Genomic DNA, 19,897 nt, shown 5'->3' with positions numbered 1-19,897 from the left:
TTGATGCCATCGCTGTTAGCAACGCGGGACAAGCATTGAGAACGGATGATGGCGATGGTTGTCATCTGAAGCCATCCACCAGCCTATCAGACCCGTTTCCCAGCCCCCCCTTCGTCCCTCGTGGGACTTGCGACATCACATCCCCTCGCACCTCATCTCCGTCGTTGAATATGTCAATACCACTGTCATTCCAGTGATCTGCACACGACAAGGGCAATACGTTGTTGCGATGTCACCAGACCCACAGTACAGGGATTCGATAATTTGCAGCTCCACTCCCGCACACAAGCAGTCATAGAGTCGCTCGTCCTCAAAGAATCGATTGACCCCTCACCATCACCATGTTGGTTGCTACAGCAAGATTTGCATCTGTCGCCAACTTCCAAGCAAAAACAACACTCTGTCTTGGCCTTTTGAGTTTGGACAAAGGAGATTGGATATTCCCCCCTTCTCGCGGACTGCCGTGTCGAACGGTTATCTGCCCTGCACGCCTATCGCAATCAGACAATATCTTTCTCGACCTGGCAGAATCGGCATCATGATTCAAAATGTTGTACCCGCCACTGCGAAAAGACAACGTCTGTGATGATATTCTCGCCTCTTTCTTCTGCATACTGTTGTCTCGGTGCCTGCATTCTAACGGTTTGCGGGCTGGCACTGCGTGGTTTCGCTGGGTCTTGGCAATACTTATAAGATGGACCCGTTGGCAGACAACGGCTTTTTTGTATAACCGCCGGTCGTAACCCATGTTCTCTAATCTTGATATACAGAGTTTTTACTGGCTTCGATCAAAAGGCAAGTATGTATACCGCTGGCAGAGGCATGTGGGAAGGTAAATATCGTCTGTCACCAATTCGCTAGCAAGAATGGTCAAGTATATCACTTTCCTCCACCCTCTCTCGTATCAACACACGTTCGATATAAGAAATCGAACCTAGATGGCTGAGGGACGCGACTGCAGGGCCAACATGCGCCGAACGGTCGCAACGGGTACAACGACCCAAGCCACCCTTATTCCCTTGGCCGTATTGAGAGAGATTTGCTATATAACAAACACTTCCAACTCCCTCATACTACGTTTTTTCTTTCTCATCCACATCCAAAAACATCCGAGTTCTCATATAACCAATAACACAAAGAAACCCAACAACCTTCAGGAAGGATAAGAGAATAAGGAAACTTGATCAGGACATCAAGAGAAAGTCAACAACACAACCACAATACACAAGATGAAGTTCTCAGCACTCACCTTCATCGCCTTGGCCGCCTCTTCGGTCTACGGCTCCGTCATTGACGTCGCCGCCCACGATGCCGCAGAAACCTACGTCGACCTCGAGACCCGGGCTACATGCTGGCAGTCAGACATGCAAGCCATCAAAGACCGCATCAACCACTACAACGTCTTCTGTCAAGCCTTCCTTCTCAGGTATGTTTATCCTCCCTCTCACTCGCCTCACTCCCAAGCACAAATCACTAATTCGAACCCGCGAAAAAACAGACCCAACGATGCATCTCCTCTGCCTACATTGACCACTGCCAAGTTGGCCGGAGCTTGCACCTGCCTTGTCAACCAGTGGAACAAGCGCGCCAACCCTACCTCAACCCCCAACACAGTCAACACCGCCTGTGTCGCCTCAGACACCAACCTGATCAAAGCGGAAGCCCCCAAGAACTTCAAATCTTACTGCACGTGGTGGAACCTAGTGTAAGTTTTGGCCTTTGCTGCCCCATCACCCGCTCCCAAATACTAATGAGTTTAACAGTTCTCGCTCAACCTCCGCCATCCCCGGCGTCTCTGCCGCTCAACTCTCAAAGAGCTGCAAGTGCTTGTTGACAGGCCAAGGCCCCACTGCCACCACTGCCCAGAAGGTCACCACTTCGAGCACAAAGGCAGCTGCTAGCTCCACTGCTCCCGCCTGCAAGAAGCGCAGAAAGGTCCGCAGAACCGTTACTGTCGAGGTTCCCGCCGAGGCCACTCCTTCGGTTTGAGTGGCTACTCTTTCTTCTTTTTCTTTTTCTTGCTTGCGTTTCTTTTTGTTCAAAGACAAAAAATCGACAACAAAGTTTACTGGGGATTGATGCCTTGGGATGCCCTTTTGGATGGGAACAACACAACTTTTTTTCTTTTCTTGTCTCTGTTTCTGCAGAGATATCTTTATTTTCGGTGGAGGATTTTCAGAGGTGGTAATGGTTCACTGCTTGCAGTGGACATGGTGGCTGAAGGATGGAATATCTCAAACTGGTTTCGAGATGTTCTGCCTTTGAGTGGGCGGTACTTTATGTAATTAGATAGGATGGTCTGAGTTCTTTACGAGAATCAGATGGCAAATACCAATATATCTTATACTGCCTGATTTGCTATCTCCCTTTACTTGCTCCTGTGACTTGCACGTAAAAACGCTGGTATGGGTGTACGCTCTGCATGGGTTTGCTCAGTCTCATCTCGGTCGCAGTACTGGGAAGGGAATACGCGGCCAAAGCATATAGGTGGCAAGCCAACGGCCGTTCCTGTCGATCACATAACCTTGTACCGCATACGGAGATCTACACTAACGTCTTTATGCAGCATAGTTACTCGATGCAGAAGCCGAACCAATATCAAGTGAGACCATCTGTGTCTAGATCCACTGTCGGCATGGCCAGATCAGTTCGTGAGGTTCGGGTAACAAGCTGACGACGGCTTCGATGCTTTCGGAAGGGGTGTGGGAAGGGAATCTGAAGGTGACTGTGGGTAGCCATGTGGTATTCATCGATGCTTAGCTATCTTATGCGAAGCGAATATGATGTACGTCTCTGATGCCTCATTTCTCTTCGCTCCCCCTGTTGTCTTCGTGACGAAGCTGTTTGTGTCATTCAAGCCATGTGTTCTTCCTCAACTTTTGCCCATCAACATCATCTCATGCACTTCTCAATCTCCGCCTGTTTCAATAGACTTTGCGTCCGGATCATCGTACTCAAGATGAACATCTCCAGAGGGCTCAGGAACCGAGAGCTTCAGATCGCGCAATAGCGAATGCATGTCTTCCAATGTGAATCCATCAAATCCTGCTTGATCTACCACTGTCTGCATGGACTTGGTCAGGGAGTTTACTGAAGTTTGCAAAGCTTTATGGGACAGGTCCTCAGCATTGATGGAAGATTGAGATGGTCCATAGAACGAAGATCGATATGGCCCGTAGCGGCTCATGTCGACTTTCCTTCCCTCCACAAACACTTCTCTCCTTCTGAAGTCGATTTCGAAGGAGACTAGTCCCGAGGACCACGCGAAGAAGAACATGGAAGACTTCCAAAACTTAATGTCGCGCGGTGCTCTCAAGTAGAAATCTTCCCATTCGACGGGTCCTTCCATGAATGCTGTGAAATACTTGGAGGAAGCAGAGAGGGGTAGGAGACGACGGCCTTGAGCCGTACTAAGATGGATAATGCATATTTGGTCTGCAACCCAGGCATGCACTTCGTCCCGTATCTGACGTGATATACCAGAGAGTTGGGCCACAGCTTCGAGTGTCTCGGGATAGTCGATTGGCAGATATCCTAGTGGTAAGCCGGGCTCATAGTCCAGAGCGTGGTCGTAGATCATGAAACGAAGTTCGAGAGGCAACCGGAGGAAGGAAGAATCTGAGTAGCTATCAGTACCGAAAACAAAGCCCGGAGAAGTTGAATGCACCAACTTTGCTGATATGCTGCAGGTATGCTGGTGGGAGTGACCTCAGTTAAAGTGCCATTGGTATCGAGGTTCGCATCTGCGATGGCAGCGGTGTCTGGCGAAAGGCTCTCGGGTTGAAGATCCATGTTTGTGAATAGTGCGGGTTGATGAGTGCGTGGTCTCCGGAGGCGAGAGCGAACTGCAATGGGAAAGTTGAGGAGTGACAAGAGAAGAGAAGGTGGGAACGTCAGACGCAGAATGCGGAAAGAGTTTTGTTGGTGCTGCCAAACGCGAGAAAGGAAAGAAGGAAGTGGGAACCGCGTGTTGAATGTCAAGCCGAGCTGGGTTGAGTGAGTTAATTCCACCGTCCACTACACGAAACACTGACTCACAACTAGGCAGCGGCGAGCATAAGCACTACCTTCACAATAGCTTGGAAGCTTTTCCTTCACTCAACATGACTTCTCTCTCCTCTCCATCCCGAGTCTTTCCCGTCTGTCAATTTAGCTATCAAAATGCACAATAACTTCCGAACGGAAGTCTCGCCCGAGGAGAGCATGCCATTCAACATACGTATGAAAGGCCCTTACAACTGGCTTAATTTCAACCATGATCCCGAAGATCTTTTCCTTGAGAACCAAATCCTTATGAACGACATCAGCAATCTCCTCAAAGCCCCTGCCCCTGCTCGAAACATCGCCCTCGACAAACACTTGGTCAAGGACCTCACCCGTGTCGTGCACGGCTCCAATCTCATCGAATCTGCTGGGTCAAACTTTGATGTTACCTCGAAGTACTGCAGCAAGGTCTTCCAGGGGGAACCCATCACCGAGGAGATCACCAAAGTTGGTGTCCGCGAAGTTTTTCAGCATGCCCGTGCTCTCTCCTTCATCATCGACGGGATAGTTATCCATGAAAAGCCTCTCACCGAATCTATCATCCTGGAGACTCACAAGATCCTTACCTACAAGGTCGATAGTGCTGGCGGTGACAAATACACCGAGTATGGCGGTATATACCGTACCGTACATGTCGGCGCAGGTCTTACTCCATTCGCAGCCCCTGAGAACGTCCCTGCTGAGATGCGCGCCATGATTGCCGAATACAATCGCGACATCAATGCTGCAGATCTGGCTGGTCATCTGGACCCATACATGCTCGCCGCCAAATACTGTCACAAGTTTGTCAACATACATCCTTTCGTAGACGGTAACGGCCGCACTTGTCGCCTCATCCTCAACGCAATCCTACTTGCGTACGCAGGCGTTGTCGTACCTCTAGGAGAGACAGAGTTTGACCGTGAGATTTATCTCTCAGTCGCATGTCGTGCGTCAGAAGCCCAGCAGAACTGGGATCCTGAAGATACGGAGGAGAATGAGTATCAACCTGCGCCTTGGTCTGAGTTGCCATATCTGGTTCTGATGGTAGCAAATAGAAGTTTGAAGAATACGAAGACCGCTCTCACATAGTCTATCTCCGTGGGCCAGTCTCTGGTCGTGAAGACACTGTGCATTTTTATAGCGAGAAACATTGTTGTAGACCCAATCGGAAAGCAATCCTATCTCTGAACCAATCGAGTGTCCCATTCAGTTCCTTCTCATCATTCATCCCCAGCGAGTGATGTACTGTACCTCTCAGCCGAGGCGAACGCGAAAGCTCAAGTTTCACTCAGTCGAGACACCACCCGTGTCCTCGTCCTGCCCATAATCCCTGGCCTCTTTGAGTTCTTCGAACATCTCTTCGGCCTTCCAGAAGCCCTTTGGATCAGGCATAGTAACCTGCTCCAAGAAGCGAGATACATCCTGAATAGTGACCCCGTTGAAGCCCTCCCCCTTGGTGAACTTCAGCATCGCGTCGATGAAAGCTTTCTTGAAGTCGGATGAATCGTCCTCAACAATGCCAGGTCTGCACACACAGACTTCTTTTTTCTGACCATTCGGCGAGTGCTGAGAACTGAGACGCATACTTTCCAGAACTTGAATTGAGCTGGCACTTTCTTGTTCTCAATCTCGTCCTTTAACTTCTGAATCGTTCTATTCCGGGCTGCTTGGAAGGCACTTTTGACCTCCAGCGGTAACAACTCGAAGCTGGCACTCGCGTGATGATTCATCGATCTGATGTTGATAGCAGTCGATAAAAGCTTGAGCGTGAGATCGCTGAATACACCAGCACTGACGTGCAATGTCTTGACAGCAGCAACTATGTCGTAAACTTCGCGACGTATCTGCTGACTCACGCCAGTCATGTTTGTCAAGGGTTTGAGAGCATTGGATGTGACACCTTTCTTGAGTCGGACGCGGATGAAGTAATTGTAGATTTGGTGGCGGAGTTCAAGGGGAAGTTTCAGGAAAGCTGAGTCTGGTATGCGTCAGCATAGAGAATGTGGAAGGACAGAATCTCTGCGAACCTTGTGTGACTATGCTGACCATCTTGGTCGAAGTAGTGTTAGGAGAAGTACCAGTATCCATATCGAGGTTGTTGGTCGATGAGTAACTGAGAATTAGGAAGCGGGATTAAGGAAAGCAGACAAGAGCATGGATTAGATGGCAAATTTAGAGTCTCTGTGTGGAAGCTTTTAACACCTCAGTCGGGGTCTGAGTCAATGTGTTGGAGCCAGTCTATTTCACTCTCACTCAAGCAGGAAGCGATTGGCATAATGACAAGCAGGATGGGGTTGCAGCTTTTGTGTCAAGCAATCCACTTTTTGACATCTGCGGACAAAGAGAGTTATCGTGAGAGAGTGTCTGTGGATCCCGAGACAGCGTTGTTCTATCCGCAATGTTCCAGGCGCTCATTCGAAGCATCGATGTTGATGTGACACATCTGTTTAGGCATGTCCTCGTGTCTTGATTGTTCTGACATTGATGCTGTCAATGACTGATATCAATCCTGACAAATCAAGTGGTTGTCGGATGTCTTGGATCAGGACAAACGGCTCATTATACAGGGAAATGATCTTGCCGCGTCTGAAATCGTGTGAGATGGATGAGGAAAAGAAGGAGGCTGGAAGGTGGTCCTACAGCGCGCCAAGCCGCCAAAAAGTTGATTGACCATCATCAGTCAAACCATCGAGCTCATCTCGAACAACACCGCATCCGGCGCGTATTATGCACTTGGTATCAACAATTTCAGCCTGCAAGGCCAGAGGACTGCCACTGACGATGAAGTCAGAAACTGGCAGAGACAATGTCACGCATCGGAAGTGCAGCTGCATCGATTGACAGCTACCTGACGCGAAGCTTACTAATGCTCTATGCAGGATCGCGGCAAATGCAGCAATAGTCAATTAACGATGATACTACACCAAGACTTCCAACTTTCTCAATACCTATCACAACTTTAAAATTGCCCAAAAAAATGTCTCATCTCACAGGCGACCCCAAACAACATGATCTGTCCTCATTCAAGGACTCCATAACAGGCAGCTGCCTATGCGGTAGCATCACAGTCACAATCAACGACAACCTCTTCCAAACCCGACGTGGCCACCTCTGTCACTGCGTAAATTGCCGAAAAGCAACTGGCTCCATAGCAGCTACAAACCTCACCATCGAAGAAGAAAAAGTTGACATCAGAGATAGAGATGGCACCTTGAAGCTCTATGAAGATAAATCTACCAACAGCGGAGATCCGAACCATCGCTGGTTTTGCGATGTGGATGGAAAGTAAGTCGTTCGGAAAGCCGTCTACGGAATCAAGCAAGTTTGGAGAGCATGTGTTGACTGATTCCTTCCAGCCCAATCTTGTCAAAACTCGATGCGACGCCCGGTATAGTCACCATCTCGATGGGCATGATGCCGGTAATTCCCACGCCTGAGCAGGAAGGTTTCTCTGAGCACAAGCATGCTTGGTTCAAGAGCCCTGACGGTGTCAAGTCGTACAAGACTCTTCGTGGTGGGGAGCTGATGGATGAGTAGTTGTTGATAAAGACCTCAAATTCCGCATCTTCTGTCACATATCCCCTTTGCTATCTAAGACTCATACTCCAAGCCCATGACAGCTGTATATGCTAGTCATCGCAATGACTCAACATCGAGAACATAGTTTGGTATCAAAAGAGCTGCATCCTTTGAACATGCATACCAGACCTTAATCACCGATAACCGCCAGCGAGATGATTGACCAACACAATATGTCGAGCACTCAGTCGCCGCGAGACAGCTTCTTCAGCAATCCAACAGCTCACTATACCGAACCCATCCGACCACCCAGATCAAATGCATCGCGCTCGCAGAAAGAAAAATCGAATCCAGCAACTCTCACAGCTGAAGCCTTGACCAAGCTATCATCTAGCGACAAGAACGAGGCCGCTACATACCAAAGCACCCGCATCAAGGACTTCTTACACCGACTACCCGACCCAGAGGACCCAAGTAACAGTCCTCCAGACACAGACCTCGACATCCTAGAAGCAGAGTTTCAGAACCGCTACTACTGCAACGCAAAGAAAGACTCTACTCCATCCACTCCAACCAGTCCACCAATCGGCAAGAGTTCAAGAGTCCCCGACAAACCAACAAAAGCCAAACCACAAACCCACGACTGCGAAGACGACGCACTTCCTTCTTCACCAACTGCACGTCTCTCCAGCGCCAGACCACGAGCGATCCCACAACCTCACCACATACCCCTCCTTTCCCAGGACATGCACCTCTATCACCGCTTCCAGACAATGCAATCCGAAGAAGTATACGCACAGTTTTGGCGTCACAAAGCATGGTTGACGCTTTCATACGACAAAGACGAAAAGGTAGCATTGTTTGTGGGTGTAGATACCAAGGAACATGCGGTGATGATACACAAGCATATGCTTTGGTTGAGGGACAAATGGTTGGGGTTGGGGTGTGGATTGTTCTATCATGTCATGGGGATTTGAGAATGAGGGGGATGAGAATAGATCTGAAGAAGAATGTTGAGATTCGAGAGACGGAATGTTTGTTGGTCATTTGCAAAGAATCTGCAGTGGAACACAAATCTATAGAAGCACGCTACTCTTACAAACACACATAAGACAGACAAGTCCATGGAGAGCGGTCGATATCACGGCTCTCTCAGCGAACGCTGCCCGTACATCAATGACTCGTACAATTCTATAGCCACAACTGTTGTACATGAGGAGGATATGTAGCGAGTGCCTATCACTCTGTAGTCTTGGCACCTTCAGTGCTGTCATTCTTATTTCCTCCATCTTTCAAACTGCGTATCGCGTCACGCAATCTCAGTACATTACTGTACTCGTGTCCCCAAGCCTTGCTGATAATCTGACCAAGTTCAGGATCATGTGTCGCTGGAAAAGTATCCATCGCCGGCCACTCCTCTTCCGCCACACAGTCGGTCTGGAACTTGCTCCAGCGAGAGATGGAATAGATCACATCGGTGGCATGCAATACCTCCACTTTCGCTGAGTAGCCATCAGAAGTTTTGGCTTCGATATCTGCGTCCAGTGTGGTACCACTGTACTGTTTGCAAAGTCGATGGCTCTGGTTGTCATGTGGTCTGCAAGCATGATGTTGCGCGGTGCTATATCGAACCATAGCACCTTCCTCTCATGACACGCAGCCACAAAGTCGACAAGTTGCAAGATCCAAGCCAATTTTTGGGTCCACGTCGGAGGAGAATTGTTCCTGATGAAGTCTTCCAAATCGCCTTTTCGGTAGTGTTCGAGCTCCAGTCCATTCTTCGAGATGTTCAGGCAGTTTGCAAAGCCTTTGACGCCATGTAGTCGTCGGTAGACTTCCTTTTCGACTTCTAGACTATCGACGTACCATGCATTCTCTTCGGTTGGCTCGAGAGATCCATCGGGAAGAACGGTCGCGTCCAACTTGGGTATTTTCATAACGGTCGTGGATGATGCGGGAATGACAAAACCATCGATTCCAAATGCAATCAATCCTCTTTGAACTGCGGTTCCATCTACAAACAGTGGTCGGGCGACTCGCGGTGAATTTTCTATGGCAGTCTGTGAAAGGGTGATTGCGACCAAGGGAGGACGACGAGAGCGAGAAGCGCGAATACTTTCGCCGCATGCTCTTGATGGTCCTGCACACAGGGATGCTTGCCAAGAGTGTTGGGTGTCACGTCCGATGCTGTGTACCAATCATTCGGAACGCCAGACTTCAGGTAGATGCACGTTGAAGCGAGCGCTCATCTACCCAATCGAGCCTTGATCGTCTCGAGCAGATCGGGAACCAAGAACGGCTTTGCCATGATCGCATCGATACCAGCTTCCATGGCGCGATCGACCTGACCTTTCCGGACATTTGCAGTGATGGCGATAATCTCAATATGCTTTGTCAACTTGCCGGCTTTCTCTAGAGATCTGATCTCTCTGCTTGCGGAAAGGCCATCCATGACTGGCATTTCCAGATCCATCAGTACAACATCTAGCTTGTGGCCGGCACCAGCTGATTCTTCCCATAAATCTGCCCGACGTAAAGTCTCCAGCGCCTCCAAGCCATGGTTGGCTACATAAACGATGCAGCCGGCTTTGGTAAGCTGTTTCTTGAGAATTGCCTGATTGATCAGATTGTCCTAGAACAATGTTAATATGGCGACTTTGGATAAGAGCATACAATATCTTACCTCAACCAAGAGGACGTGGTACGCAATCTCGGGCAGTGGAGTAGGTTCTTGGGGAACTTTTGGACTCGGCACAACTCTCTGCCGCTGCAAAGGTTCGGGCTTTTTCACAGCAGCTGTATCTTCGATGACTTTCAAGGCCTGCGTATTCTCGAGTTGTCGGAGTACCAGCTCTTGCGTTGCTTGAAGAGTGTGCTCTGAGGATGGTGTAGGAGGAGCAGCCAATTGGCGAACTTTGACGTAGAATGCGAAGGTCGAACCATTGCCTGGTTGTGACGAAACGCCCATGCCTCCGTTCTGCTTCTCTGTAAGCGTGTGACTTATGTAAAGTCCCAAACCTGTTCCTCCATATTTTATCGATGTCTTTGGGCTAGCCTGTTGGAACCTGTTGAAAAGGCGAGCACGTTCTTCCTGTGTCATTCCCGGTCCCGTATCAGTGACGCAGAAGCTTAGATACATCTGCTTTCCATCACCCCATATCTCTTCCGTGGTGACATCTGCATGTTCTTTCTTAGTTGCAGCCCAGACCAGTCCTTCTTTGAAAACTTCTCTTGGTTCCTCAATGGAGGCCCCGTACGTCAAGGTCACACAGCGGTGACTCTCTAATCTTGTAAACTTTATCGCATTCGATAGGAGGTTGATCAAGATCTGTGTGACTCTTAGGGGATCGCACATAACCCAATCGACTCCAAGGTTGACGATCGACTCATGCGCTTTGATGTTCATCTCTAGGTCTGCAGCTGAGATGTTGGCTTGAAGCATTTTCACAGCGTTGTCCACAAGACTGGGTGGCTGCACAGGACTTGGCGATAGAGACAGAAGCATGAAGTCCATCTTAGAGAGAACCAAAACATCGTCGAGAATGTTGCGTTGGTGCTGTGCACAGAAAATGATCGTCTTGGCTGCCTCGACGTTCTCCTGAATCACGTGCAAGTATTCTTCGGCGCTCGTCGTTGCCAACTTGTGGTCGTCCAGCGATGCGGAGATGCCGTTGGCTAGTTGCAGCATAGCGGATAAAGGGTTGCGGACTTCATGTGAGATTGCATCGGTGAACTCGCTCTGCTGTCGCTTCGCCTCTTGTGCTTCTTGAGCTGCTCGTGCCTGCCATCCCTCGGCCCATTTTAGACGCGAGACATCCGTCATGCAAGCCATGATTGACTTTATCTCACCGTCTTCTACATACGGCACAGCTGAGACGATCACAGTCGCAGATACTGGCGGACCAATCGGTGGGCTGAACATTTTCTTCATACGAAACTCAGTCGTATGGGTTGCTACGCCTTCCAGTATTGCGTTCCAGGCTGCTAACCATTTTGGCTGGTCCTCTTCGATGACTTGAGTTTTGAACGGTAAATGCAGCTTGCTGAAGTCGTCTGTCGGTTCTTGATCAATAAGTCTGAAGTAGTGCTCGTTCGCCCATAGGACGTTCCCGTTGAGGCCTAAGTGTTCGAGACCAATATCCAAGTGATCAGCCATATATCTGATGTGGTGTTCGCTTGCAGCCAGCCGGTTTTCCAATTGAGACTGTTTCTTTTCCGATTCTTCCTTGGAGACCAAAAACGCCATCATTGAGGACAATTGGGATGCAATATCTCGCATGAACTGTTCGTGATCGTCATCGATTGGTCTTCGTGAATTTACGCCGACCAACAGGTATCCATACAATCGTCCAGCGGTTGACAGGGGGACGACACAGACATGCTGCGAGGGCTCTTCGAATCCTGTCCACTCAACACCTTCGAAGTCCGATCCACAGGGAAAGGTGGTGGGCGTAGTTCCTGCCTTCTTCAAGAGCTGATACACACCGTTCCCGGCGTCAAGACATCCATATTTTTGGCCGAGCCTGTGGCCTTCCGGTATACCGAGACTTGCCGTGAGCTTCAGCCCTCGAGATGGCTGCGCAGTGTGAGAAGCGCTATCTATCTCCCACACCAGCGCAAACGGTATGTCCAGTGTGTTTGTGCGGAAGCAGTCGATGAAGTGGGAGCCAATTGTCCTCGAGGTGCAGCCTTCCGGAATGACAGCGACCATATTCAGCATGTTTCGCCTACGGTCGGTGATCTTTTGCCTCGTGATTTCAGTCAGAGAATTATACCAGCCATTCACTCGACCATCGTCATCTCTGAGAGGAATGAAACATCCATTGAAGTGTGTTTCCTCGAGAAAGTTGTTTCTCTTGATCATCAAAGGAATCTCTTTGACGGGGAAATCTGTTTTTGTCTTTTCAGCCGTTTCAAAGACAGGCATGATATCAGCACAAATCTCAGGATAAGTCTGAGCGAAGGTATGCCCCATCAAGAAAGGGTGAGCCTTTCCTGAAGCCTCGGCAAAGCCTTCATTATAAATGGCAACCTTCTCCGGGCCCCTTGTAATCACGTTAGACGGAGGAATGATTTACCAATAATGAGCATAATCACATACCAATAGACACAACTCGGACGCTTGTCAGCGAAGACTTGATATGTATAGAGGCGTAACGCGAATCCCCAGGATTGTAGCGGACCCAGGAGCGAGTAATGCCATGGTACTGATCGGAAAAAAATAACGTGATCAGTATCCGGAATGTCTAGCGTCCAGTCAACGCCGTCTGGAGATGCAGGGCCTAGCGGCGTGTCGATAGTATCCATGTCATCGTTGGTGAAGGGGAAGAGAGTCTGGATGCGATTCTCGCGCCCGATGGAGGTCTCGCGGATTATTGTTGTTTTCACGACATCGAGATCTTTCCGAAGGCATCGTCGATTCGTGGCTACCAGTGGCTGCACTAAAACGACCCAGGCTTCGAGACGCGATTCCCAAACCAAACGGCCAGTAATTTTAGGAGTCGATGCTCGAATTATGCGAATTATGCGAATTATGCACCGAATGGGCGAAGAAGTAGGCACGCGTTAAAGTTTAGCCAGCCTCGGCCCGGGGATTGACTCTCACCGGAGTGCATGTCCATTGGCTAACTTTCTGACTCACTGCAACAACAACCTATCACAACACTTTGCTGTCATGGCCGTCGTATAAACCTGAGATGACCATCGGAACAGGGCATACAGAGCTCTCTGGTATTGGCTGAACACTTGTTGACTTGTCTCGCGCATCCTGAGGCATGAGTCAATCAAAATGTACGCGACGGATGATTGGCTGCAACACCACCAGGCCAATCATTCTCCTTCTGTGATTGTGGTACATGTGCTGTATATATCATGGCAGGTCATGCTCGAAAGGTTGGTGTATACCATCGCGCTTCGTTGTTCTCTCGAACTCTAGTCTTCTCTTATCGAAATGGCCGTCGCAAGCAGCGCATCCGGACCCAGTGGTGTCACCACTAAAGCTTCATCTCAGCCACCAATCTCATCCAAGGCTATCCCGAAGACAACAGATAGCGAATCTGATCTCAGCTCTACAAGTGACTGCGATGACACTGTAAACAGCAGCCCGGGTTATGAACCAACACGTTGTCTCTTCTGCCTCAGCAAATCCGGTAATATCGACGCAAACCTCGACCACATGTCCAAAGTCCATGGCATGACAATACCTTCACCCCACCAGCTTACCGTCGACCCAACCACTCTACTTTCGTATCTACACCTCGTCATCTCAGTCTACAACGAGTGCCTAAGTTGTGGCACACAACGACGCAATACTCAAGCAATACAGCAACACATGCTTGGGAAGAAGCATTGCGCGTTTGACATTTCCGACTTGGAGTCCGAGTATCGAGAATTCTGGAACTTCGAAGAAGATGCAGCAGGAATACGGGTCGATGGTGAGAACATTACTTTGCCGTCGGGCAGAGTAGTCATGTCTCGTTCCGTACGGACCACGCAGCAGGGTCAAAGACCTTCTGGTTCAGGTGCGATGTCATGGTCGCGAATGAATGCTTCATCTCTGGATGCTGCAAATCCCAGCACATCGCAGGCTGGCAGTCTCTCTGCCACCACGTCCTCGACATTCAATCAGTCTGTCCACAAACAAGCACTCACAAAGCAAGACCTTCGAGCACTCAATCTCGACAAACAGCTAGGCAAGCTTCGAACCAGTGACCGTCTTGCTCTTGCACATCTTCCTGCTTCCGAACAGCGTGCCATATTGGCAACGCAACAAAGCCAACTACAAAAAGCAAGAAGGCAAGAAAGAGACATGCAAGCAAGGCTACAACGAAAGAATAATCAGACATTGATGAAGCATTTCGTATCTGATGTCCCAGGACCAAAACTAGGTTGATCGAGTACATCAAATATGAGATGGAAGGTTCTTGAGCACACAAGAATCATGAATATTCCGTGAAACACTTTGTCTGCAGCAAATACGTATGTAGTGTATCGGTGGAAATAAGTCGAATGAGTTGTTGCAACAAAGAAACACCAACACCTTCGCTCTCACTTGGCGCATGTCATTCTTCAACCCCTCCACGCGAAACCATTTCCACTCAACGCGTCTCCCTCACTTCTCCTCTACACCTTGACCAGAAATCACAACTCCAGATGCCACGAACGATACCATGGCTCGCAAACCCAGCTCCACCTGAACGCAAGTCCCGTAACACAACCACGACTGCGAAACGCCGCAAAGTCGACTCCTCGCCGCCGTCATCTCCTCCCTCCGGCCTCGATGAATTCATCCGCACGCCCAAGAGCACCAACTCCCGTCGAGATGCCGCAGCATTACACTCACCTTCGACATCCCCACCGCCTGCGCCTCCAAAGCAAGAGTTCATGCGGCCGGGCTGGGAGGCAGATGACGGCTGGAGAATGGTGACTGATGAGTTCACAGCCACTGCTCAACTCTTCACCGCACACCTCGCACACGCTGAATATCGTCGTCAGAAAGAGTTGGCCAAACAACGAGAAAATGCTTTGGGCGGTGCAGATGCGATTGCCAGACCTGTGGTGGGGCAGTTGAGTAAAGAGGGACAGAGAAAGAAGCAGGGAGAGTTGCAGAGACAGGGCATCAAGGCGATCATGAAGGCAGAGGAAGAAGAGGAAGTTGACCCGTGGATGGGCACGCAGTTGGCAGGCTTGATGGCAAGTCCGAGGAAAAGAGAGAGGTTGCAACCAGCCAAGGTTGTGGGCAGGAGCAGTACGAGGGCTGCTGCTGGCTTTGACCGTGCAAGACCACTGGATCTACGAGGCAGACCGCTGGAACGGGCGAAGAGTCCGCGTGTGAAGAAAGAGGTCAAGGCCGAGCAAGAGACAACTGACGACGACGATCTGGATGCTCCTGGACCTCTCCGATTTTCATCTCGTCCTGGACGCTCAGAGCCCTCTCCTACACCATCCCGTCCGAATAACGTCTTCAAGCAATTTGCCAAACCACGTACCGCAAAGACAAACACCATCAAGCAGTCGTCTCACCGCACATCATCGTCGACGACATACTCCTCGGACCTCTCGGACAGACCCTCACACAAGAAATGCGCAAGCATCGACCGTGAAATATCACGCCCTCCACCAAAACGTACAGCACGCGAACCTCAAACGGCACCAATCAAGTCGGAGCCAGCAGCCATCAAGATGGAGCCAGACTTTGGCTTCCCTTCCTTCCCTTCTATCCCACAACCTTCACAGTCCGCTACGTCTGCAGTTGCACGTCGCAGAGAGGCAAGGTTGAAGCGTGAAAGGGAAGAGAAGAAGGTCAAGATTGAGACCAAGGACCATGACTTGCACGAATTACCCACTTTCCTCTTCTGAACAATATACTTGAACGGGGGACTTTTTCTTGTTTTTGGAGAACACGGCGTTTTTGTATTTTGAATGATACCCCATTTCCTTGTTTGTCACGGCTCCATAGCATTATTCGACCACACTACCACTTTTCCAACATGGGTCTGATATCAATCTCATTAGTAAAACACCTCTTGCTCTGCGTATGCAAGTTCCAATACGCCTCTGCAATAGCATCAGCCTCAATCTTCGCCTCTGGCGGCATATCCTTTAGCCACGCCTTGGTTCTCGGGATATCAATCACACCATCGATGATCGCGTGAGCTACATGCACTCCTTGCGGTGCAAATTCCCTCGCGATGCTCTGACTCAACGCGCGCATTGCGTATTTGCCAGTGCTGAAGGCTGACATCAACGCATTGGATTTGACACTCGCGGTCGCGCCGGTGAAGATGAGTGTTGCTGGATACTTTGCAGCAGCGTCGGAGGTATGTGCGAGAAGCAACGGCAACACTTGCTGCGAAAACAAGAAAGCCCCTTTACAGCTAACCTCGTACCCACCGGTAAACTCCTTCTCCGTCAACTCCAACAGTGGTTTTCTAGCAAAAGGCCCACTGGCATTGAAGATGGCTGCTGCGCATTTATCGCCGTATTTTTCCTTGATCTGGACGATGGCGGAAGAGATGCTGGAGGCGGAGGAGACGTCTGTGGATATGCCGATTGCGTGGCCGCCTGACTTGTTGATTTCGTCGACCAGGGTGGTGTAGTTGTCTGGGTTGCGGGCGAGGAGGGCTACCGGGTAGGTGAGGGCGAATTTGCGGGCGACGGAGGCGCCGGTGCCGGGGCCTACGCCTGCGATGATTGCGAAGGCTTTGGACATTGTGGGTTTGCTGGATCGTATGGCCGTCTAGTCGAGAGAGTGGGGCTTTTGAAGGCAGAGTCGCGGCGAGAGTGGCTTTCGAGAGCTTGATCGGAGTCGATGAATGTGTAGCTAGCTTCGAAGCTGTCAAGAGGAGGATCGGTATATATGTTTGATGTTGACTCAACACATCAAGGTTGATTTGAAAGCAACTGGAAGCTCCGAGCTTGTGTTTCGCTGACGTGATTTGGAGGGGTAGAGGTCGGGGTCACCATTCCCTAAAGCCGAAGAAGAGTCGAGGCATCATTCGAGTTATACCTCTTCTACTCCTGTTATGCTCTGGTTTAGGTAATCTAGGCTTTGCTGATGTAGTCAGGACTATACTTGGGCAGGCTTCTGAACAAGCGAGAGTGGGAGCTCATCTGTCGGGTATAGTGATTCGATGTCGGCTTCCTCAGATTACCACAGCGTGGTGAGTTATTTTGTTGAACAGCAGCTAGCATAGCATAATCGGTTGCGTGGCCCAATGGCAAGGCGCTTGACTACGAATCAAGAGATTGCAGGTTCGATCCCTGCCGTGATCATTTTGCTTCTACCATCTCTCTCACCAGTAGAACATATCTTTTGCTGCGTCAAACCATTCGTACTCTGTTTTGCTGAAGGTTGTGAAAAAGTCAACTTGGGAAGGAAGCATTCTGTGGAAAGCTTCGAACTTAGGTGGTGACTGCCAACTTTAGTGACTTTGCTAGGATGGACAATTGAGCTCGAATGTGAATTGAGATGAAGCATCCAATATTCGATTTCATCGTCCAATTACAATAAGAGTCTATACCATCCAAGAAATTATTACGGTGTTAATTTAGTTAATTGACTTGTGACATGGTGCTTGGAGGACAGGGTCACTTTCCATTTTTCGATGCTTCTAGTACAACCCTGTCACTATGTCCGAGCCATCAAAACAACCACAACCCTGAGGTCTGTGATATCATAACATGTAGTGGCATAGATATATGTGCTCAATCTTCTTTGCCGCGAGGTTTGGGACTGCTAGAATCAATAGTCGTGTCTTTATGTTGTTAGTCAACTTTGCGATGCACACGCAGAAATCAATATACATTTTAATTCAACACCACTACTTAGGGTGGTAAGAGCTAAAGATACAAGAGTCTACATGTACGTAATACACGCGCTCTATGGTTGTCTTAATCGAAATATTGACCCACAAGTTACAGAGCAGAAAGCGTGGTGGTGGTGGTGGTTGTGGATAGTCAAAATCTACGCCGAGAAGCGTCTTCTCTTCACTTTTGATCAGGAATACACTCTAGTGCTAGATCTCTACCAACGCCATAAACCCAAGGCATAGGGAGAAGCTATTGCAATACTCACAATGTCAGTCGTTGTTTGAAAGTCCGAGAAGCTTTTGACAATACTCTAATCTCGTTCTGGAGTGCGACAAGGGCCAGCAAGAAAGAAACAGCAGATCAAAAGAAGTTGGAGAAGGGAAGTCAATATTGCAGTAATAAGAACATTATATTCCTCAACTCTAAGAAGCAAATATATCAATCACATCCTGTACCTTCACTGCTAGACGACAAGAACTACAACAGCAATAATACGAAAGATTGTAGACATCGTTAGACATCAGCAAGGCATGTACAATACAGTTCAATGCGATAGGCTGCTTGAACAAGATGTATCTCACCATCAAACCGGTTACCCTACTAAAGTCTAGAGCAGACGGTCTGCAGGCGAGAGGGGTTTTCAGCCCCGGGCATTCAATCTTCGCTAGTCGTATAACTCTTATCCAGGCCATGGTTTATTAGGCTTGTGAGTAGATATTCTAGCGGTGGTGTTGAGGAGGGAGGAGAAAGAGTGAGAGAAGCAGGATGGAGGGAGGAAAGAAGAAAATGGAGAACGGTCAGTCACTGGAAGTGCAAAGAGAAATGCTCATGTTTCGACAATGAAAAACATTACATCGTCTTTTAACGTTTTTGATTCATTGCCGACGGATTTTGTGATCGAAGACCTCCTTCAGAACCCATGTGATTGATGTGATCCCCATTTGCCAATGAGGAAAGAAAACCCCGAAACGCGCTAGAAGAAAAGTGAGGAAGGAAGCAGGAGGTCGGTTTCGGTCGTGCTCTCGTTGGGGGTATTTTCGAGCGAAGATGGAGAGTAAAATTTGGATGACAAGACTTTTTTCAAGGTTTCATACGACAGACGTTTAGGTCAAAGTATTTAAGCCTTCTGGGTCTTCTCCTTGTTGAGCTCACGGCCCTTGGCAATGCGGGCAAGGATCTCCTCACGGTCCTTGTCGAGCTTGAGGGAGGTGATGACGACCTTGGAGGGGGCGATGCCGAGGGGAACGGACTGGCCGTTGGACTTCTCGCGGGCGACGCGGTCGACGTGGATGACCCACTTGAGACGGTAGACAGATGTGACCTTGCCCTCGCGGCCCTTGTTGGAGCCACGGACAATGGTGACCTCATCGTCCTTGCGGATGGGGATCGAGCGGACCTGAACGACACTTTTATTAGCATCATACAAAGACAGCCGATCGACGAGCATTGTTTGGTTTGTTTGTAGGGGGGGTGTGGTGCATAGATCTTTTGAGAGAAACATGGGCTATCAGAGTGGTCGTGTGTGGGTCATCGAGGTCGATCGTGTCGCTGGAGTTGGTGCTGCATAGTGGCAGTGTGGTTGGCGAGCGAGGCTCGGTGTGGTAGACGGTGTTCGCGTGCGACAAGGATTGTCGGTGGTCGAGTCTGATGTTTGGTGCCATGTTTCTCTCAATGCCTCCGTCTCTTTCTTGTGTGGAAATGCGTCGTGGTCGGATTGGTTCAGGGCGTGCATACGTTGTACTTCTCACGGAGCTCCTTGGAAAGAGGGGCGCTCATGATGGTGCGGCGGACGCTGGAGGGGGCAGAGAAGTGCGCCTTGCGCGACTTTCTTCTGGAAGAAGACAGAGCTGGGGCGGACGAGGGTCAGTATGGGGCAGCATCGCAGCATTGGTCGCAGCGCATACAGGTGTTGATCTTGGTCATCTTGTCGGTATTTGGGCGAGTCCGGATTGTCTGTCGGAGATTCAAAAGTCGCTGGTCGTCACGGAAAGCAGAAAGTGAGAGAGCGCGCGCCGCAAATTCTCGCCCGTCTGTGGGCCAC

General features: G+C 49.6%; 12 protein-coding genes across 12 annotated transcripts; 6 read left to right on the top strand and 6 right to left on the bottom strand.

The window, feature by feature from the left end:
* Window positions 1-1,229: 1,229 nt before the first annotated feature.
* M436DRAFT_82768 (uncharacterized protein) lies at window positions 1,230-1,989 on the top strand (the record flags this gene model as incomplete). The annotated part of the gene is made up of 3 exons (XM_013571440.1): window positions 1,230-1,426; window positions 1,499-1,705; window positions 1,764-1,989. 3 exons carry the CDS (start codon window positions 1,230-1,232, stop codon window positions 1,987-1,989), a joined length of 630 nt encoding a protein of 209 aa, XP_013426894.1.
* Window positions 1,990-2,908: 919 nt separating this feature from the next.
* M436DRAFT_82767 (uncharacterized protein) lies at window positions 2,909-3,792 on the bottom strand (the record flags this gene model as incomplete). The annotated part of the gene is made up of 2 exons (XM_013571439.1): window positions 2,909-3,618; window positions 3,672-3,792. The coding sequence occupies 2 exons, from the start codon at window positions 3,790-3,792 to the stop codon at window positions 2,909-2,911; spliced, it is 831 nt and encodes a 276-aa protein (XP_013426893.1).
* Window positions 3,793-4,221: 429 nt separating this feature from the next.
* On the top strand, window positions 4,222-5,115 carry M436DRAFT_48226 (Fic-domain-containing protein; the record flags this gene model as incomplete). Its single annotated transcript, XM_013571097.1, has 1 exon — window positions 4,222-5,115. One exon carries the CDS (start codon window positions 4,222-4,224, stop codon window positions 5,113-5,115), a length of 894 nt encoding a protein of 297 aa, XP_013426551.1.
* Window positions 5,116-5,310: 195 nt separating this feature from the next.
* Window positions 5,311-6,114, bottom strand: M436DRAFT_64657 (uncharacterized protein; the record flags this gene model as incomplete). The annotated part of the gene is made up of 3 exons (XM_013571286.1): window positions 5,311-5,574; window positions 5,613-6,004; window positions 6,054-6,114. The coding sequence occupies 3 exons, from the start codon at window positions 6,112-6,114 to the stop codon at window positions 5,311-5,313; spliced, it is 717 nt and encodes a 238-aa protein (XP_013426740.1).
* Window positions 6,115-7,015: 901 nt separating this feature from the next.
* M436DRAFT_12088 (uncharacterized protein) lies at window positions 7,016-7,530 on the top strand (the record flags this gene model as incomplete). Its single annotated transcript, XM_013571023.1, has 2 exons — window positions 7,016-7,311; window positions 7,383-7,530. Coding segments are annotated over 2 exons (444 nt in total), but the record flags the coding sequence as incomplete, so codon positions are not given.
* A 248-nt stretch (window positions 7,531-7,778) lies between these two features.
* On the top strand, window positions 7,779-8,522 carry M436DRAFT_82763 (uncharacterized protein; the record flags this gene model as incomplete). The annotated part of the gene is made up of 1 exon (XM_013571438.1): window positions 7,779-8,522. The coding sequence occupies one exon, from the start codon at window positions 7,779-7,781 to the stop codon at window positions 8,520-8,522; it is 744 nt and encodes a 247-aa protein (XP_013426892.1).
* Window positions 8,523-8,784: 262 nt separating this feature from the next.
* On the bottom strand, window positions 8,785-9,482 carry M436DRAFT_82762 (uncharacterized protein; the record flags this gene model as incomplete). Its single annotated transcript, XM_013571437.1, has 2 exons — window positions 8,785-9,047; window positions 9,107-9,482. 2 exons carry the CDS (start codon window positions 9,480-9,482, stop codon window positions 8,785-8,787), a joined length of 639 nt encoding a protein of 212 aa, XP_013426891.1.
* A 308-nt stretch (window positions 9,483-9,790) lies between these two features.
* On the bottom strand, window positions 9,791-12,852 carry M436DRAFT_48909 (putative histidine kinase-like protein M3YPp; the record flags this gene model as incomplete). Its single annotated transcript, XM_013571212.1, has 3 exons — window positions 9,791-10,177; window positions 10,394-12,590; window positions 12,647-12,852. 3 exons carry the CDS (start codon window positions 12,850-12,852, stop codon window positions 9,791-9,793), a joined length of 2,790 nt encoding a protein of 929 aa, XP_013426666.1.
* A 643-nt stretch (window positions 12,853-13,495) lies between these two features.
* On the top strand, window positions 13,496-14,437 carry M436DRAFT_47974 (uncharacterized protein; the record flags this gene model as incomplete). The annotated part of the gene is made up of 1 exon (XM_013571057.1): window positions 13,496-14,437. One exon carries the CDS (start codon window positions 13,496-13,498, stop codon window positions 14,435-14,437), a length of 942 nt encoding a protein of 313 aa, XP_013426511.1.
* Window positions 14,438-14,697: 260 nt separating this feature from the next.
* M436DRAFT_26306 (uncharacterized protein) lies at window positions 14,698-15,687 on the top strand (the record flags this gene model as incomplete). The annotated part of the gene is made up of 1 exon (XM_013571044.1): window positions 14,698-15,687. A coding segment is annotated over one exon (990 nt), but the record flags the coding sequence as incomplete, so codon positions are not given.
* A 331-nt stretch (window positions 15,688-16,018) lies between these two features.
* On the bottom strand, window positions 16,019-16,756 carry M436DRAFT_82759 (NAD(P)-binding protein; the record flags this gene model as incomplete). Its single annotated transcript, XM_013571436.1, has 1 exon — window positions 16,019-16,756. One exon carries the CDS (start codon window positions 16,754-16,756, stop codon window positions 16,019-16,021), a length of 738 nt encoding a protein of 245 aa, XP_013426890.1.
* A 2,217-nt stretch (window positions 16,757-18,973) lies between these two features.
* On the bottom strand, window positions 18,974-19,779 carry M436DRAFT_82758 (60S ribosomal protein L26; the record flags this gene model as incomplete). Its single annotated transcript, XM_013571435.1, has 3 exons — window positions 18,974-19,252; window positions 19,591-19,703; window positions 19,761-19,779. The coding sequence occupies 3 exons, from the start codon at window positions 19,777-19,779 to the stop codon at window positions 18,974-18,976; spliced, it is 411 nt and encodes a 136-aa protein (XP_013426889.1).
* Window positions 19,780-19,897: the final 118 nt, after the last annotated feature.

This window comes from Aureobasidium namibiae, assembly GCF_000721765.1.
Source record: "Aureobasidium namibiae CBS 147.97 unplaced genomic scaffold scaffold_10, whole genome shotgun sequence".
Taxonomy (NCBI): Eukaryota; Fungi; Ascomycota; class Dothideomycetes; order Dothideales; family Saccotheciaceae; genus Aureobasidium; species Aureobasidium namibiae.
Note: the sequence above shows the minus strand (reverse complement) of the source record. Positions and strands in the feature narration are given on the sequence as shown.